The following is a 17,819-nucleotide window of genomic DNA, read 5'->3' on the forward strand; positions in this document are numbered from 1 at the left end:
GGCTTGGGCCGGGGGCGGGCCGGGGGCGGGCCCCGGGCGGAGAGGGCGGGGCGGGGCGGGGCGGGGGCGGGGCTGGGAGCAGGAGCAGGGCCGGGGCGGTGGCGACGGCGCCGGGGCCTGGGGCGGGAGCATGGGCGGGGCCGGGGCGGAGGGGGCGGGGCCTGTAGGGGCGGGGCGGGGCGGGGGCGGGGCGGGGCGGTCCCAGCAGCCCCGGGGCGGGCCCGGGCGAGGCGCGCGCTGTCAGCTGACTCCTCCGCCCTGGCGCCGGCGCTTCCTTCCCGGGCTCGGGCGGGAGGTCGGGTCCCGGGCTGCGCTCACCTGCGCCGACCGACCGACGGACCGACCGACCGACGGACCGAGCGAGCGCGCGCAGCCGGGCGGCCATGGGTCCCCGCGGACTGGGGCTGCTGGCGCTGCTGGCGGCGCTCTCCCCTCGCTCCGCCGCCGCGTCGGGCCCGGCGCTGTGGCCTCTGCCGCTGTCGGTGCGGACGACCCCGCGCGCCCTGCACGTGTCCCGCGAGAACTTCTCCGTCTCCCACGACCCCGCGTCCAGCGCCGGCCCGTCGTGCGCCCTCCTGCAGGAAGCCTTCCGGCGGTGAGCGCTCCGGGGCCGGGCGGGGGCCGGGGCGGGGGGTGGCTCGGAGGGGCCTCCTGGGCGCCGGGGCTCGGGGGCCGCGGGAGGAGGTCTGGGGAGAGCCGCGCCCCCGGGACCCCGCGCTCGGCTGGGCCCCGCACCCCGAAATCCCTCCAAGGAACCGTCGGTCTCCGTGCAGCGCCCTGGCCGCGCTCGGGCCCCCGCCCCGCGGCCCCCCGCGCAGCCGCGTCGTCCCGCGGAGGCCCCCGGGCTCCCCGAGCTGCCCTTGCTCCCCAGGTTGCGCCTCCTTCCAGTGCGCACTGCGGCGTGGTTTTCCCTGCAGGACAGAAGGCAGCTGGTGGGGAAAGAAAGAAAAAAGCGAAACCAGAGGAACCTGCTGGCCCACATAGGCCTGGAACGTGAGGTCGGGGTGCAGAGACCCTGCATGGCTTATTTCTCGCCTTCCCTTTTGCACTGGACACGGCCACCTTAGACACGCGCTTCAGTGAGCCTTTGGGACTGAATCTGCTAAACCCCATCCAATGGCCAGACTCGGGGTGAAGTAGTAAAACCAAGCTGGCTGGTTGCCGCGGGATACTGAGAAGGAGAAAGGTCATCCGGAAGGAAGATCGTGGCTAGGAGATCTTTTTAAGAGGCAAACAGGGTGAACACACTTGCATTGGGACTCGGTCTGTAAAATTGTATTTTTCTTCTGTGCCATACCGTCCGTTAAACAAGGACTCAGGAATATGCTTAAAACGACGAGGACTGTGGCAAGAAGGCGTGGGAGACAAGTTGATGGTGTGATGCCCGAGGCTCGAGTCAGCTGTGAGATGGTTTAAAAACAAGGCTTGGCATTTTGAGGCAGCGCGGGTGATTAGCTGAAATTTGGCTAATTCGTGCCTGGTGTGTGAGGCAGCTGTTGCTAATCATACCCTACATTGTTAGGAAGCAGGTTATAAAGCATCAACCTGGACGCCTAGGACGTGAAGGTATTTGGGCGAGCATTCCAGGAACTCAGAGGGGTCAGTGTGGGTGTGGACTGCAGGGATGACAGGGATGTCCCAAGGCACTAGGTGCTGGGGAGCACGCAGTCCAGGCCCTAGTAGGTCAGAGCCTCCTGTCTTGGAAGGGCCCAGCCTACATCACAGACCCTGCTTTCAAATACTATGCATTTTGCAAGCAGAGAGTTTGCTCTGGTGCGTAACAGCTTCCTCAACTCGTAGAGCAGGATCCATCACTCATACATCTTTTTTTTTTTTTTTTTTTTTTTTTAACAATGAATAGCTCCATTCCCTCAGCTCCTGAAAGGCAAAATTAACCCCTGGACACCACTGCTTTAGAACCCTTTGAGTTTTCGGTTAGAAGTTTTAATACCGGGATCCCTGGGTAGTGCAGCGGTTTGGTGCCTGCCTTTGGCCCAGGGCGCGATCCTGGAGACCCGGGATTGAATCCCATGTCGGACTCCCGGTGCATGGAGCCTGCTTCTCCCTCTGCCTGTGTCTCTGCCTCTCTCTCTCTCTCTGTCTGTGACTATCATAAATAAATTTAAAAAAAAATATAAAAAAGAAGTTTTAATACCCAGGACCAAGGTTTTCCTTATTTGGGACAAGCCAGCAACCAAGTCAGATCTCAGAACTGCTGGCAACTTTAATTTCCTTGTTTGTTTGTTTGTTTTAAATGTGCTTCACTGTGGTAAAATATATAGACGATAAAGTTTACCTTCTTAGCCATTTCTGAGTTTATAATTAGTGATCTATTTTTTTTTTCTTTCAAGATTTTATTCATTTGACAGAGTGTGTGTACACACCTAGCAGGTGGAGTGGCAGGAGAGGGAGAAATAGACTCCCCGCTGAGCAGAGAGTCCAACGTGGGTCTCCGTCCCAGACCCCAAGCCCAAGGTGGATGCTTAACTGAGCCACCCAGGCGCCCCAGCAGTTCAGTGATCTTAATTTTCTGTCTGGTACCCACATACCAGAGAAAGGGGAAATTAAAACAATATTTAAAAGTATCAGAAGACCAAATAAAGCTTCAAAGTAATTCTTTAAATAACATTTTAAATAGATTTTGATAAGCGAGAGAGGTTGTGTATGCTACTTATATGTAAGAACATCTTGTGTGTTTCCAGAAAAGTAAGGAGAAGTAGGAAAGTTCCAATGAGTTTGGAAGTGTATGGAAGTTAACCAGCGAGAGTGGAAAGGATGAAGGGGCTGAGAGCCCTTCCCGTGGGAAAACTTTGGCAGATTCAGGAGAAAAATTAAGATCGCTGAATTGTTGGGGTGCTTGGGTAAATTTTCAAGGCCCTGTTGAGAATTCTGTGGGCTGATGACCTCTTGGAGGGGGGAGTGGTGGTTATATATTAGCTTTTTGGGGAAGATAACAGGAACTGTGACTGAATCAAGCTTAAGCAAGAACAGCTCTTTTTTTTTTTTTTTTTTTTAAGAACAGCTCTTATCTCATACTTGAGGAAGTCCAAAATCAGAGAGGGTTTTAGTTGACTCAGTGGCTCAGCAGTATCGTTAGGAAATCCATGGCTCTTGCCATCACTGCCATTTTTAGTGTGGCTGCCACCAGTCCAGGTGTCACGTACTGAAGAGTGGGGCTCTTGTAGCTCACTTGGTGTGGGAAACCTCTGCCCCCAGCACCCCTGATGGCCCACCTCCTGCTGGTGATCATCGGCTTGGGTACCCAAGAGGGTTGGGATTGCCATTACTGGTTCTTAACAGCAACTTCATACGAGGCACTCGGAAGTGTGGGGGTAACTTCTCAAGTTCCCGTGCCTGTATCCCACTCGCAGAGATTCCGAGACGGTCTGGACAGCCCTATTTTCAGAAAGCTCCCCCAGAAAAATCCAATGTGCAGTTGGAGTGAGAGCCTGTTGTTGGACCAGGTCTGGGTAGCAGGGATTGGAGGGGTCAGCTGCAGGGTCCACGGCCACATATGCATCGAAAATGTGACTACAGTGCTTTAAAAATTTGTTTGAATTTATTTCTCACACAGATACCATGGCTATATTTTTAATTTGGACAAGTCACAGCATGGCCCTGCTAAACGTAACAGTGCGGTGGAGTTAAAGCAACTTCTCGTCTCCGTTGTCCTTGACTCGGAGTGTGATCTTTACCCCAACGTCACTTCAGATGAGTCCTGTGAGTACCTGTGCAGCGCGAGTGCAGCGTGTTGGGAGCTGCTCGTTCCGGCCTTACGTGCCCCAAATAGGTTCCATGGCATGAACTATTCTGAGTTCGTGGTCAATGAGTTAAAAAGTTTTAGTTTTAAAATTATCATTAAAGTTTGATGATAAAAGTAATACCTAGTCATTGTAGAAAATCTTTAAGTGCAGTAAGTGAAGAGGAGGAAAGAAATCGTTCATAACCCCAGTGCTTAGTTAATGACCGTCGCCTTGGCTGTGTTGTTTCTGTAGATACGTTTAAATATTATATGTAGATTTAAGCATAAACCTATAAAAGGGACATGAGAATGGTGTAATTCTGCTCATGTGGCTTTTGTATTCTGCTCTTTGGCCTAACGTTATAAACATGTATTAAATATTTTTCTGTGAAATCATTTTTAGTGCAATGACTTAATTGGCTAATCCCTTATTTTTGGACATCTAGTAATTTTTTTTATTTTGAAGATAAATCTATGCTTATATCCATGATCTCTATTTATAATCTAATTTGATACAAAGATAATGCAGAATGGGGAGTGGGGTGGGGCTATTTCATTTTACAATACAGTCAACATTTAGCTATAGGATCCTTTTGTTGCCTAAGACGTTCGGGCCTTTCCCAAATTGTGCAGGAAGGAAATAATTAGGCGGGCCTTTTTCCTGGGCCTCCTGACTAGGAAGAATATGGAACTACAGCAAGGAGGCAAGGGAAGCCATGCGAGGCCGTAGGTGCTAGATCAGTACGCACAGAGCAGACTGTGGGCAGGGCGGAAAGATAGGGGGTAAGAGAGGGGCCGCTCCTGTGTCCTCAGACTACCTAACAGACAGTTGAGTGTATCTCTTCATCCTTTGCGTAGAGATCAGGTTTCTTTCTTTCTTTTTTTTTTTTTAAAGATTTAATTTATTTATTCATGAGACGCAGAGACCCAGGCAGAGGGAGAAGCAGGCCCCTGCGGGGAGCCCGATGCAGGACTCGATCCCAGGACCCTGGGGGGTTACGCCCTGGGCCGAAGAAGACAGACGCTCCACCGCTGAGCCCCCCGGTGCCCCGAGATCAGATTTCTTAATACATCTCTGAAGAATAAGTACATTTCTCTTCAATTCTCTAGCTGTTCACAGAGAAACAAGATTTTCTGACACCATGTGACACGTGATTTCAGTTGGCAGCACTCAGACCCTTCACAAATTAGGTTTTGTAATCTGAATTGAGACAGAAGTGGTCATTCACTCCCTAAGGAATCTCTGCTGTCTGTTAGCAATACTGATGACCAATCGTAAATTCCAGAAAATGGTAGTGTTTTGAAACTGGAGGGTTCTAGCTTGTCATCAATTTGGCTTTGCAAACTTCTTTATTCTGAAAAGGAGGCTTCTTAGGACAAGCTGGTTGTAAAATTTTCTCATTGAAGGATAAACTAGTCAAGTTTTGAACTAGTTGATGATAAAATGAACACAGATGCAAATATCAACTGTGGTTCCGGAGTGTGAGAAAATGTTGAAGGAAGTGACAGGTGCTACAGCATCACGTATTAAAATGAAATTATTATGCCCTGGGACCCAGAAGTGGACTAGTTTCTGCTGCGGAGAATTAATTACATGTAATGAGGATGTTCGACGCAGCTTGCTTGAATGTGAAGAGCCCTGAACAAAACTACGTGTTCATCGGTCCGGGGATGACTGGGTAGACTTCGTGAGCTGGTGCGGAGGACTCCTGTGGAACAGTGAGGAATGAAGGCGCAGCAGAGTGAGAGAGCGAGCTTGGAGAGCCTGAGGTGCACAGAGGCCCCGTGCAGGAGTTGCTACCGTTGGTGTGTCCGCACACGGGGCAGTACTGCGGTCGTTGCACGTCTGTGTGTCAGTGCGCAGGGGGAGGTCTGAGAAGTGTCTTCTGATGAAAGTAGAGGGAGGTGAGTGGGCATCTCAGGCCATTTTAGCCTTACCTGTTTTATTTTTGAAGAATCCTGTCTTGATGCTATTTGTGTGTCCGGTCCTAAACACAGAGTAGTTACAGTTACAGCACAGAGTTACAGTAGTCGCAGTAGAGCACAGAGCGGGGTAACTGAGGTCAGGGGTGCCACTCCCACCCCACATCACGGAGGTTGTTGTTGACACCAGTAACTTGGTTTTGAAATAAAACTTGAAATTCTACAGCTTAGGTGTCTGTATGTACGGGACACAGTGTCCTTTTACCTGCTCTGTCTGGGGGTTTTGCATTGAGTTGAATCAGGACCCTTGTTACGATCGGCCGTCAGCTACCGAAGTGTTTAGCCCGGAGAACACACACGTTAGTGGCTTTTAGGTGACTTGTGGGTGACCGTGTCGCACTATTTCTGAGAGACCCCAAAACCATGTGCGTTAAAAACTGTTGTGAAACAGCGGCCAGTGAGTCTGGTGGCCGAGAACTTGATGGAGACGGAGAGGAGGCCGGATTAGGCCGCAGCCGAGGAGCAGGCCTGCTAGCCTGGCCGTGAGCGCCCTCGGCGCCCCTCCCAAGGAAAGGCCGCCTCGTCAGAGGCTGTCACCCGGGAGGTCGCATGCTTCCTGGCCGTCGGTGGAACCCGCTTCCGGTAGGTGCTGCCGGGTGCCCTGGGAGCCAAGCCGGAGGGCGAGGGCGACCCCAGCCCGTAGCGGGGCCTTCCCTGCTCTGTGGCCGGTCCCCTCCAGGCCTCCCCGGGGTCTTGGGGACGGCACAGCCCAGCCGAGTGGCATTCAAGGCCCTGAAGCGTTGCCCTCCGTGTCCCCCCCCCCGTGTCCCCCCCCCAAGCAGTGGGGAGCCGGAGGAGATGGGCGCGCACTAGTCTGTTGAGGGGCACGAAGCTGAGTGTAGCTCAGGTGAGGTGGCAGGTATGTCCTGGGGGGGGGGGGGGGACATGTGCAGGCTCCACAGGGGTTCCGGGGGTGGTGGCGCTTGCACCGTTGATCTGAAACCATACCACGGGGATCCCCGGGGGGCTCAGCGCCTGCCGTCGGCCCCAGGCTGTGATCTCGGGTCCCGGGATCGAGTCCTGAGTCGGGCTCCCTGCACGGAGCCTGCTTCTCCCTCTGCCTGGGTCTCTGCCTCTCTCTGTGTCTCATGAATAAATAAAATCTTTAAAAAAAAAAACCAACAACCAAGGAACCATAGCCGAAGTAGGAAGCTCTCTGCTGAGGGTCATGGAGGGAAGCGGGGCTGGGGATTGTTGACCTGCGCCCCTGCTGGCTGGAGGCCGCCTGGGGACAGCGGGGACGGGGCCTCAGGAGCCCGCGGGCGTCCCTGGAGAGTACCGGCAGCCGGGGGAGGGCCTGCAGCGGGGGGCGGGGATGGTCCCCAGACAGGAGTCTGTGCTTAAATACATCCATCGTGTGTCACTGAGGGATTAACCACCTTCTCCCCCCATGCAGATAGTTTGGTTGTGAAAGCACCGGTGGCTTTCCTCAAGGCCAACAGAGTGTGGGGAGCATTGCGAGGTAAGTTCTGTGTAGTCCGATTGTCGTTTTCGAGTAAAGATTTGTTTCCATTTGGTGCTTTGGAAAATCAAGCACAGCAGGAGTTTGCTTCCTTGGTCCCTCTGCAGGGGGTGTCGGGTATTCCCAAAATGACTTTCACGGAACAGGGAGAGATCTTTAGGCCTCGCAGGGGACGCGGAGGCGCGTTCGTCCACGAGCGGAGGTCGCTGGTCCCTTGGCTGTGTGTCCACAGGGCCTTCCCGGCCGCTGCGAGTGACCTCGTGCGGGGTGCGGCCTGGGCCTGGCCGGCTGCCTCGCGGGCCCGAATTGATTCCTGAACCTGCCAGGGCAGAAGCACAGAAACAGATGGAGAACGTCGCCTGTAAGGCCAGCCTCCACGCAGCAGCCACGGTTCCCACGGGCGGCCGTCGGAGGGACACGGGGCCTGAGCTGCTCGGCTCCTCCAGGGGCCTCCTGGGCTCGGTCCTGCTTTTGTTACCGGTTTTCATCGGGACCCTTTGGAGAATTGGGTGATTCTGCTTTGGTTTCTGGGCCAGGAGTCACTTGATCCTGAGAATTTTGTGAGGGGACTGGGAGAGCCTCGGCCACAAACCCGGGGTGGGGGGTCGGTCCCTGGGGCTAGCAGACATGAGCGCAGCCCAGACGCGGGGCGCAGAGCCGCTCCCTGAGGGGCTGGAGGCAAAGGGTGGGAAGAAACCCCAGAGGTCCCTTCTGGATTTCAGAGCTGGGTCAGACTTTGGGTTTTGGCACATTTCCTTCCGCTCTTCAGAAGCTGCTTTCTCTTCCTCTAATTCGAAGAGACTTCCAAGCAGTAGGGCTTTAAAAAAGGAGGAGACTCTTCCTTAATGTGAACAGACCAGGTTTGGGTCCTTGACACCGGCGGCCTGGGTCTGCTGCGGGCCGGGCGTGAACACGGGCGGCCGGCGGCTCTCTCCTCCCCTCTGGTTGCCTTCAGGGTAACGCAGGGCTTGTAAAAGGAGTTGGAAACTCTTGCCTCCTCCTCTGTTTTTTTGGAAAAGTCTGAGAAGAGTGGGTGTTGCTTCCTTAAATGTCCCGTGGCGCTCGCCCGCATGGGGGGCGGCCCTGGACGGGGGTGGGGGCTGTGACCAGCGACCCGGCCTCTCCGGCCCAGTGAGCAGCGCTTCCCTCCGGCGTCTTCCCATCTCAGTCCCAGGAGGGCGTCACACCTGTTGCCTTAATCGCTCAGCTCTATCTCATGGTCTTTCTGTTCCCGCGGTGTCACTTAGGGCTCCTCCCTCCCTCCTGACCCCCAGGCCGCCTTGAGGGGTGACAATTGTAAAGGCCCGGCTGCTCCCGTGGCTGCTCCCGCGACTCTGGATCTCGGGTTGTGGGCTCCAGGCCCAGGGTGTGGAGACCAATTAAAAATGAAAATCTTTAGGGACAAAAATCATGGAAAAGTCAAGAGCAGTTGGAGGAACTGGCCCGTAATGTAGTGTATTAAGGAAACAATCCACTTAAGTGAAAAATGCCCGGGACAGAGTCTGCAGCTGTGAGCAAAACATCGTAGGCCTTTACTTGGGTTCTTATTTATAGCTTCATGGTGGCTTGGGACCGTCTCCCCTCTGTTAACTTTCTGTGACCTCTGAAGTTTTGCTATATTTTATCATAAAAATTCTTTTTATAATGCCATAAATTTCCTTGGTATGTGGTGTTTTGTTGTATTAAATCGCTATTCATTTTGTGTTTATCATTCAAACAAAACTGTGGGTACAGTGACGGTAAAGCGTTTTAATGAGACAAAAGCAACAGGGATGTTTTTAAAAAGCTGAGCTTTGATTTTAGAAAATATGTTAGAAGGTGTAGGTCTAACATTATTTTTAGTTTTATTTGCCTTTTCTCATTATGAGTGTATGTTAGTATAATGCAACTTTTATTGACTCAATCTCATATATAAATTAAGGCAATAAACTATAAATTTTACTCTCCCTAGGTTTAGAGACCTTTAGCCAGTTAATTTATCAAGATTCTTATGGGACTGTAAGTATGATTATTATGTTACTAAATTGTTGGATAGATGTATTACTATAAAAAAAATGTAAAGTCTTTAGTTGTTTATTGCATTTCTTCTTTCCAGATGTTTAGCTTCTCTGGTAAATGTAAATTTCCTACTTGTTCTAAGTCTTTTATCCAGTGCTTGCATAAATGTAGGCCTCTTAACTAAGCTCAAGTCAAGAGAAAATTCTAAAGTTAGTTTTATTTTGTTTTCTAGTTTACCATCAACGAGTGCAACATTATTGATTCTCCAAGGTTTCCTCACAGAGGAATTTTAATTGATACAGCTAGACATTTCCTGCCCATTAAGAGTATTCTTAAAACCCTGGTAGGTGATTATTTTATGTCACCTGTTTTCTATTCTGAAGCTTCGTCCTTTCATGGTGTTACTGTGCGTGGGTTACTGACGCTGCTGTATGGGTGGGAACGGGGCGGTTGCCAGTCCTGTACTCGGGCACTGAGCTCTGGAAGGGCTGTTTCCTCCACTGAGAAAGTCAGTGTTAAATGTTGGCACCGCCACTTAATTTATTTGAAGTGGCGTAGAAAGGAGGCTGGGCGCTGCCCGTACCTAGGGAGAGGTTCCAGAGGAGCATGGACTTTTCCGATGGTGGGAGTTGGGGGTGAGGCTCCCAGGAACTGTTTCTTCCTGTCCGCTCCTTAGTGGTTCATGCTCACCATCGCCACATGGGCAAGTTCTCCTCCCATGTTCTTCTGCGTCTTCCCTTGATCGCTTATGAATGCACCGTATTATTAGAAAGTGATTTTTATATTTGCATGAATATCCTAAATGTTTTTTCTCCAAAAGACATTATTGTTACTTTTGTGAAAGAAATAAATGCTTGGTCTAAAAAGTTTCAACAAACATGTGGCATAAAATAGGTAGTAATCCCATAATTGCTTTTACCAAAGGTTGACATAAATTTCGGTGTCCCATTTATCTCTTCTTACACTTAAAAATGTAATATATTAACACACAGGACATGGCTTTTTAAAAACCTTGAATGGAATTGCACTTTTTCTACCTCAAAAAAACTTGTTATGGCCATGTTTTTATGAAAGAATATGTAAGGTCTGTATCTTTCTAAACAGTTGATTATTATATTTTATATACCATGATGTGAATTTAACCATTCGCATGCTGATGGACACCTAGGTTAATTTATCACAAACAGTCCTGTAGAGTAAGTATTCTAACATTTGCATATTCATCAGGATTATTTCCCAAATATAAATTCTTGCAAGTCAATTTCCGGGCTTAAAAATGGACACTCTTTATTTTAGGGGGGATTTTAAATTGTTACATATGATCAGATTGCTTCTTAGGTCGTACAAGTGGTTGCGTGGCCAACAGGGGGGCACACTTTTGCCATATTGTTTGTTCATCTAATATCTCTGTGTTTTAATTTTCACTTCTGTGATATTTTAGTGAATATAAGCCTCTCTTATTAGATACTTGTGTTTTTAATATTGTAAGCTGCAAATATATTTTCAGTGTCCATTTTTTTTCTTCTGGAATATTGATTCCTTGTTGATATAAGAGCTCTTTAATGTTAATGTTATTTTTGTTTATATATGTATCAGTGATACTTTGGTATTTGCTTATTTATATATGCTTATCCCTTGTATATTCTTGTGAAGTTTTCCAGATTTTTTTTAAGATTTTATTTATTTATTCATGAAAGACAGAGAGAGGGGGGCGGGCAGAGATACAGGAAGAGGGAGAAGCAGGCTCCATGTGGGGTCCCGATGTGGGACTCCATCCCGGACCCCGGGGTCACGCCCTGAATCGAAGGCGGCGCTAAACTGCTGAGCCACCCAGGCTGCCCACACTAGATGTGTTTTTAAACTATAGTGTCTTTTTCTGTAGAAGTAAAAATAGTTTTATATGTAGTATAATATCTTTCAATCTAACCTTTTATTATTTTTTGTCTGGGGAAGTGAGCTAAGAAAGGACTCCAGAACAAGGATATAAATATAAAAATAACCTCCCAAATTTTCTCTTAATATAGTTTTTCAGGGCGAGTGGCTGGCTTAGTTGGTAGAGCATGGGGCTTCTGATCTCAGAGTTGTGGGTTTGAGCCCCACACTGGGTGTAGAGATTACTTAAAAAAAAAAATGTCAGGGGCATCTGGGGGGCTCAGTGGTTGAGTGTCTGCCTTCAGCTCAGGGCGTGACCTTGGGGTCCTAGGATTGAGTCCTGCATCGGGCTCCCTGCAGGGAGCCTGCTTCTCCCTCTGCCTGTGTCTCTGCCTCTCTCTCTGTGTTTCTCATGAATAAATAAATCTTTTAAAGAAAAAAAAAAAGTAGGAAAAATATATTTTTTAAACATTTTATTTTATTTTTTATTTATTTTTTTTAGATTTTTATTTAATCTAAATGATCATGCTGTCATCTACAGACCTCATTCTTTGATCAGTTGTTCCGATCAGGTCCTTTGTAAATTCAGTGTCTAATCTGGGATCAGGTGTTGAGTTTGTCACGTCTCTTTAGCACCTACAGTTTGGTACCGTTTATCTCCCTTGTCTTTCAAAACCATGACATTTTTGAAGAGTTTAGCTCAGTCACTTTGTAGAATGCACTTCAGCCTGTGTTTTTACATGAGTAGATTCAGGTCACGCATTCTGGCAGGAATAAGACAAAAGTGATGCCATGTTCTCTCCATAGCAGGTGGCACCTTCTTTATTCCATCACCGGTAATGTTAACAGCCAGGATGTTGACACAGGTCATCCGCCAGGTTTCTCGCTGTGAAGTCAACTTAAAAGTATCTTGGATTGGGGCCCCTGGGGGCTCAGTCGGTAAGGGTCTGCCTTAGGCTCAGGTCTGGATCCTGGGCTTCTGGGATTGAGCCCCATGTCGGGCCCCTGCTCAGCGGGGAGTCTCCTTGTCCCTCTCCCTTTGCCCCTCCCTTGGTTCGTGCGTGCTCCCTCTCACATAAAATCTTAAAAAAAAAAAAAAAGTCCCCCAAATATATTTTGTATTTGTTAATAAAAAAAAGTCGGTGTCTTGCGGGTGGTATTATGAGATGACGGAAGCTTGTTCTTCAGGCCACGTTCCTCCGCTGGCCTTAGCGTCCCCCCGGGGTCCTGCCTGGCCACTTAGTGCTGGGGCGGCTGCCAGGGGCTGGGTTCCCCAACAGGGAGGTGCCGCGTCCGAAGGCATTTTCCTGTGAGGTGGAGCCTCGCTCGAGGTCCGCGTTTTCATCAGTAGGTGCTCGGGGCCTTTACCGAGGGCTGCGGCCGCTCCTGGCCCTGTTGGCAGCTTGTGCCGCCACCCGGGTCGGGCCTTGCGCCGCATCCTCGGGCAGGTGCTTTCGGCCCGTGACCTTCCGCACCCATCGTCTCTCTTTCCCGGTCCTGGAGCCACTCTTCTCCCAGGAACCCGTGCAGCGGTGCGGGAGGCGGGGGCCCGAAACCTGGGCCACGGGGACCCCTGCCTGCCCCCCCCCGCCCCCCCGGCGCACAGGCCGCAGCAGGGACCGCACTGCACCTCCACAAACACACGCACACATTTGCCTTTTCTAACACCCGAGCTCCGTTTGTTCCTGTCACTATTATTGAGCCGTAACTAGTGTGCGGCAGCCTGGCAGCTCCCGGGCACAGCCTGTGGCTCCAGCAGCGCGTCCTTCCCGCCGCTTGTCACCCTGTCACCCGCGGCTGTTCCGGCCTCGACCTCCCTCCCCGCTGCGCTGTGGGCTCCGCGACATCCGCGTGTCAAGGCCTAAGTCTGTGTGTCTCTGTCTCCTTTAGCTGCTTGGACCCCGCTCGCCCCCCACCCCCCCCACCGCAGCTCCCGGGCGTCCTCCGGGTTCAGGGGCTGCTGTCTTGCAGGTTCTTTGTTCGCTGGTTTTGTTGCGGGGATTCGGCGCAGAAGGGCAGTCGTGGGCACTCGTTACTCTCAGACCTGCTTCTCTTGGCCTCCTACCTTCTGGGCCCTTCCGTGTTGTTGCAAAGGGCAAAATCTCATGCTTTTCCGTAGCTGATTTTCCGCTGTGTGACTGCGTATAAGCACGTGCTACATCTTGTTCATCCACTCGTCCCGCCGCGGACGCTGGCTGCTTCCGTGGCCCGGCTGCTGCGAGCAACGTGGGACAAACACCGAAGGCTGCAGAGGGGTTTTCAAATGAGTGTTTTTGTTTTCTTCGGGGAAACCACTAGTGGCATTACTGGATCATATGGTAATTCTGTTTTTGATTTTTTGAGGACACTCCCCATCCCACAGTGACGGCACCGGCGTACATGGCTACATAGCAAGGCACAAGGGTTTCTTTTTCTCCTCATGTTCCATATCCAACCCTTGTTATTTCTTGTCTTTTTTATCTTAGTCATTCTGACAAGTGTCAGTTGATACCTCATTGTAGTTCTGATTTGCATTTCCCTGAGGAATGATGTTGAGCACCTCTTCATGTGTCTATCGGCCATATGCAGATCTTCTTTGGAAAAATATCTCTTCAGGTCCTCTGCCCATTTTTAATTGGATTATTGGGGGGGTTTTTGCTGTTGTATAACTTTATATATTTTGGATATTAACCCGTTACGGGATATATTATTTGCAAGTATCTTCTCCCATTCAGCAGCTCACCTTTTTGTTTTGTCGATGGCTCCCTTCACTGTGCAAAAGCTTTTTATTCTGGTGTAGGCCCAGTAGTTTTGTTTTTGTTTCCCTTGCCCAGTGAGTCATATCCAGCAAGATGTTGCTCATGCTGAGGCCAAACAGATTACTGCCCATGTTTTTTTCCAGGAGTTTTATGGCTTCAGGTATCCCACGTAGATTTTTAATCCATTTTGAGTTTATTTTTGTGTATGGCATAAGAATGTGATCCAGCTTCATTCTTTTGCATGTGGGGGCCCAGCTGTCCCAACACCATTCATTGAGCACTGTCTTTTCCCCGTTGTATGTTCCTGCCTCTGCCTCCTCCTCCATAGACTAATTGACCTGTTTCTGGGCTGTCTGCTCTTTTCCACAGATTCGTGTCTGCTTTTGTGCCAGTATCATGGTGCAATCCCTACAGCTTTGTAGGGGTTTGTATATAATTTGTATATTTTGAAATCTGGGATTGTGATACTACCAGCTTTGGCCTTTCTCAAGATTATTTTGGCTCTTCAGGGTCTTTTGTGGTTCCATACAGATTCTAGAATTAATGTTTTACTTCTGTGAAAAATGCTTTTGGTATTTTGATGGGGATTGAACTGATTCTGTAAATTGCTTTCTGTGGTGTGGACATTTTAACTGTATGAATTCTTGCAGTCTGTGAGCATGGGCTATCTTGCCACTTGCTCATGTTGTCCTCAATTTCCTTCTACAATACTTTGTAGTTTTCAGAATATAGGCCTTTTTTCCCCCCTCATTGGTTATTTCTAGGTTATTTTATTCTTTTTGAAGCTGTTGTTAAGTGGGGTTGTTTTTTCCCTTTCTGCCATTTCATTATTAGTGTATAGAAATGCAACAGATTTATGTACATTAACTTCCTATCCTGCAACTTTGTTTTTTGGTGGAGCCTGTGGTGGACATATAAATATCATGTCATCTGCAAGCTGTGAGTTTTACTTCTTCCTTACCAATTTGGATGTCTTTTATTTCTTGTCCGCTTGCAGCAGCTGGGGTCTTCTATACCTTGTTGAATAAAAGTGGGGAGAGTGGGCATCCTTGTCTTGTTCCTGACCTTTGAGGAAGAGCTCTCTCAGTTTTCCACCATTAAGGATGATGCTAGTTGTGCATTTTTCATATATGGCTTTTATTATGTTGAGGTCTGTTCCCTCTATACCCACCCTGTTGAGAGTTTTTATCATGATTGGATATGATAATCATATCCAATTTTGTCAAATGCTTTTTCTGCATCTGTGGAGATAATCACATGGGTTTTATCCTTTCTCTTGTTAAGAAAGTGATTGATTTGTGAATATTGAACCATCTTGCATGCCTGTAATAAATCCTACTTGATCATAATGAGTGATTTTTAATGTATTTTTTGCATTTGATTTACTGATACTTTGTTGGGGTATTTTACATGTATGTTCATTAGAGATAGTGGACTGTAGTTTTTTTGTAGTGTCTTTGACTGGTTGTTGATTACCTGGGCAGGGTAATGCCAGCCTCATAGAATGACTTTGGAAGTTTTCCTTTTTTTATTTTTGGGAATAATTTGAGAAGACTGGTTAGTAGAATTTACTTGTGAGGTCATCTGGTCCCTGGACTTGGATTTGTTGGTCGTTGATTACGGACTCAGTTCCATTACTAGCAATCCATCAGTTCAGATTTTCTATTTCTTCTGGTTCAGTTTTGGAAGATGATGTTCCTAGAAATTTACTCATTCCTTGTATATTGTCCAATTTGCTGGCATATAATGTTTTATAATAATATAATCCTTTGTATTTCTGTGGCAGGGGTTCTTTCTCCTCATTCATACCTATTGAGTCCTCTCTGTTTTTCTTGATGAGTGTGGCTAAGAGGTTCATCAATTTTATCTTTTCAAAGAACCAGGTCTTAGCTTCATCTTTTCTATATATTTCTTTTACTGTCTATTTCATTTATTTCTGCTCTAATCTTTATTACTTCTTACCTTCTGTTAGCTTTGGACTTTGTTCTTCTAGCTCTTTTAGGTGGAAGGTTATTTATTTGAGATTTTTCTTGTAACTTGAGATTGTCCTATACTGCTTTAAATCTCTCCTTTAGAATAGCTTTTGCTGTATCCTAAAGATTTTGGACTGTCGTGTTTTCATTTTAATTTGTCTCCATGTATTCTTATTTCCTCTTTGATTTCTTGGTTGTTCAGTAGCATGTTATGTTGTTTAGATTCCATGTATTTGTGTTCTTTCCAGATCTTTTCTTGTAATTTCTGGTTTCATACCTTTGTGGTCAGAGAAGATGCTTGATAGGATTTCAATCTTGATATATTGAGACTTGTTTTGTGGCCTCATATGATCCTGGAGGATGTTCCTTGTGCACTTGAAAAGAATGTATATTGTTATTTTTGGATGGACTGTTCTGTATATATCTGTTAGGTCCTCCATGTAGTGTAATGTGTCATTCAAAGCCACTGTTTTCTTCTTGATTTTTGTCTGGATGATCAATCTATCTATTGATGTAAGTGAGGTGTGAAAGTCTCCTATAGTATTGTAGTACTGTCAGTTTTTCTGTCTGTGTTAATTGCTTCATGTATTCAGGTGCTCCTGTGTTGGGTGCATAGATGTTTACAGTTGCGACAGCCTTTTGTTGGATTTTTCCCTTCTTCATTATATAGCGCCTTTTTTGTTTGTTTCTTTCTTGATACAGAGTTTGTTTTGAAGTCTCTTTTGTCTCATGCAAGTATTGCTACCTGGGTTTTTCTTTCTCTTCCATTTGTATGATATATGTTTTCCAGCCCTTTACTTTCAGTCTATCTGTTCTTTTAGTTCTGAAGTTAGTCTCTTGTAGACAGCATGTAGATGGGTCTTGCTTATTATCCAGTCACCTGTGTCTTTTAATTGGAGCATTTAGTCTACTTATATTTAAAGTAATTATTGATAGGTATGTACTTATAGCCATTTTGTTTATTCTTTTCTGGTTGTTTTTGTAGTTTTTGTCTGTTGCTTTCTTCCTTTGCTCTTTGTGGTTGATGCCTTTGTTTAGTGTTATGCTTAGATTCCTTTCTCTTCATTTTTGGTGTGTCTATTACAAGTGCTTACCATCTTACGTATATAGCAGTCTATATTAAGTTGATGGTTGCTTAAGTTCAAATGTATTCCAAAAGCACTAAATTTTAACCCACTCTCCATGTTTTATATATATCATGTCATATTCTACGTCTTTTTTGTGTGTGTATCCCTTCACTGATTTTTGTAGATTGGATTTTACTACTAGGCAGTTTAACGTCCATACTGGCATTATAAGTAATCTGCTATTTTTATTGTGTTTGCTTTTACCTATGAAATTTTTTCTTTCATAATTTTCTCCTATTTATTGCCTTACCTTTCCACTTAAAGAGTTCTCTTTGACATTTCTTTTAAGGCCAGTTAAATGGTGGTGAACTCCTTTAACTTTTGTTTGCCTGGGGAATGCCTTTTCTGAATGATAGGCTTGCTGGGTAGTGTTCTTGGTTGCCAGGTTTTTGCTTTCAGCACTTTGTATCATTCTGCTCCCTCTGGCCAGCAAAGTTTCTGCTATAAAATCAGCTGACAGCCTTATAGGATTTCCCTTGTGTGTAACTGTTGTCTGTTGTGGCTCTAAAACGCCCTCTCATTATGCCTGCTGGTTATTTATTTATTTATTTACTTATTTATTTAGAGCAGGGAGTGGGGCAGGGACAGAGGGAAAGGAAGAGAGAATCTCAGGTAGGCTCTGCATTGAGTGTGGACCCCAACACGGGGCTCAATAACACGACCCTGAGATCATGACCTGAGCCCAAATCAAGAGTGGGATGCTTAACCAACTGAGCAACCCAGGCGCCCCAGCATTTGTTGTTTTAGTTATTATGTGTCTTGAAGTGGACCTCTTTGTGTTTCCTGGATATGGGTGTTTATTTACTGCCCAAGATTAGCTAAGTTTTTAGCTATTTCTTCAAATAAGTTTTTTGCTTTCTTCTCTCTCTTCTCTTGGGATTCCTCTAATGTAAATGTTGTTACAGTTGATGTCACTGAGTCCCC

The 17,819-nt window shown here is 47.4% G+C and overlaps 1 protein-coding gene across 2 annotated transcripts in view; it reads left to right on the forward strand.

Moving 5' to 3' along the window:
* Window positions 1-239: 239 nt before the first annotated feature.
* Window positions 240-17,819, forward strand: part of HEXB (hexosaminidase subunit beta) — a 28,782-nt gene continuing 11,202 nt past the window's right edge. Inside the window, exons 1-5 of one of the 2 annotated variants that reach the window (XM_041765318.1) lie at window positions 240-595; window positions 3,575-3,720; window positions 7,122-7,187; window positions 9,139-9,185; window positions 9,418-9,528. In XM_041765318.1, coding sequence (XP_041621252.1) covers window positions 384-595; window positions 3,575-3,720; window positions 7,122-7,187; window positions 9,139-9,185; window positions 9,418-9,528 — 582 coding nt within the window. In that variant the 5' untranslated portion in view covers window positions 240-383. The remainder of the gene's footprint in view (window positions 596-3,574; window positions 3,721-7,121; window positions 7,188-9,138; window positions 9,186-9,417; window positions 9,529-17,819) is intronic. The other variant, XM_041765319.1, reaches the window with a different exon arrangement.

Source organism: Vulpes lagopus, chromosome 8 (assembly GCF_018345385.1).
Source record: "Vulpes lagopus strain Blue_001 chromosome 8, ASM1834538v1, whole genome shotgun sequence".
Lineage (NCBI taxonomy): Eukaryota > Metazoa > Chordata > Mammalia > Carnivora > Canidae > Vulpes > Vulpes lagopus.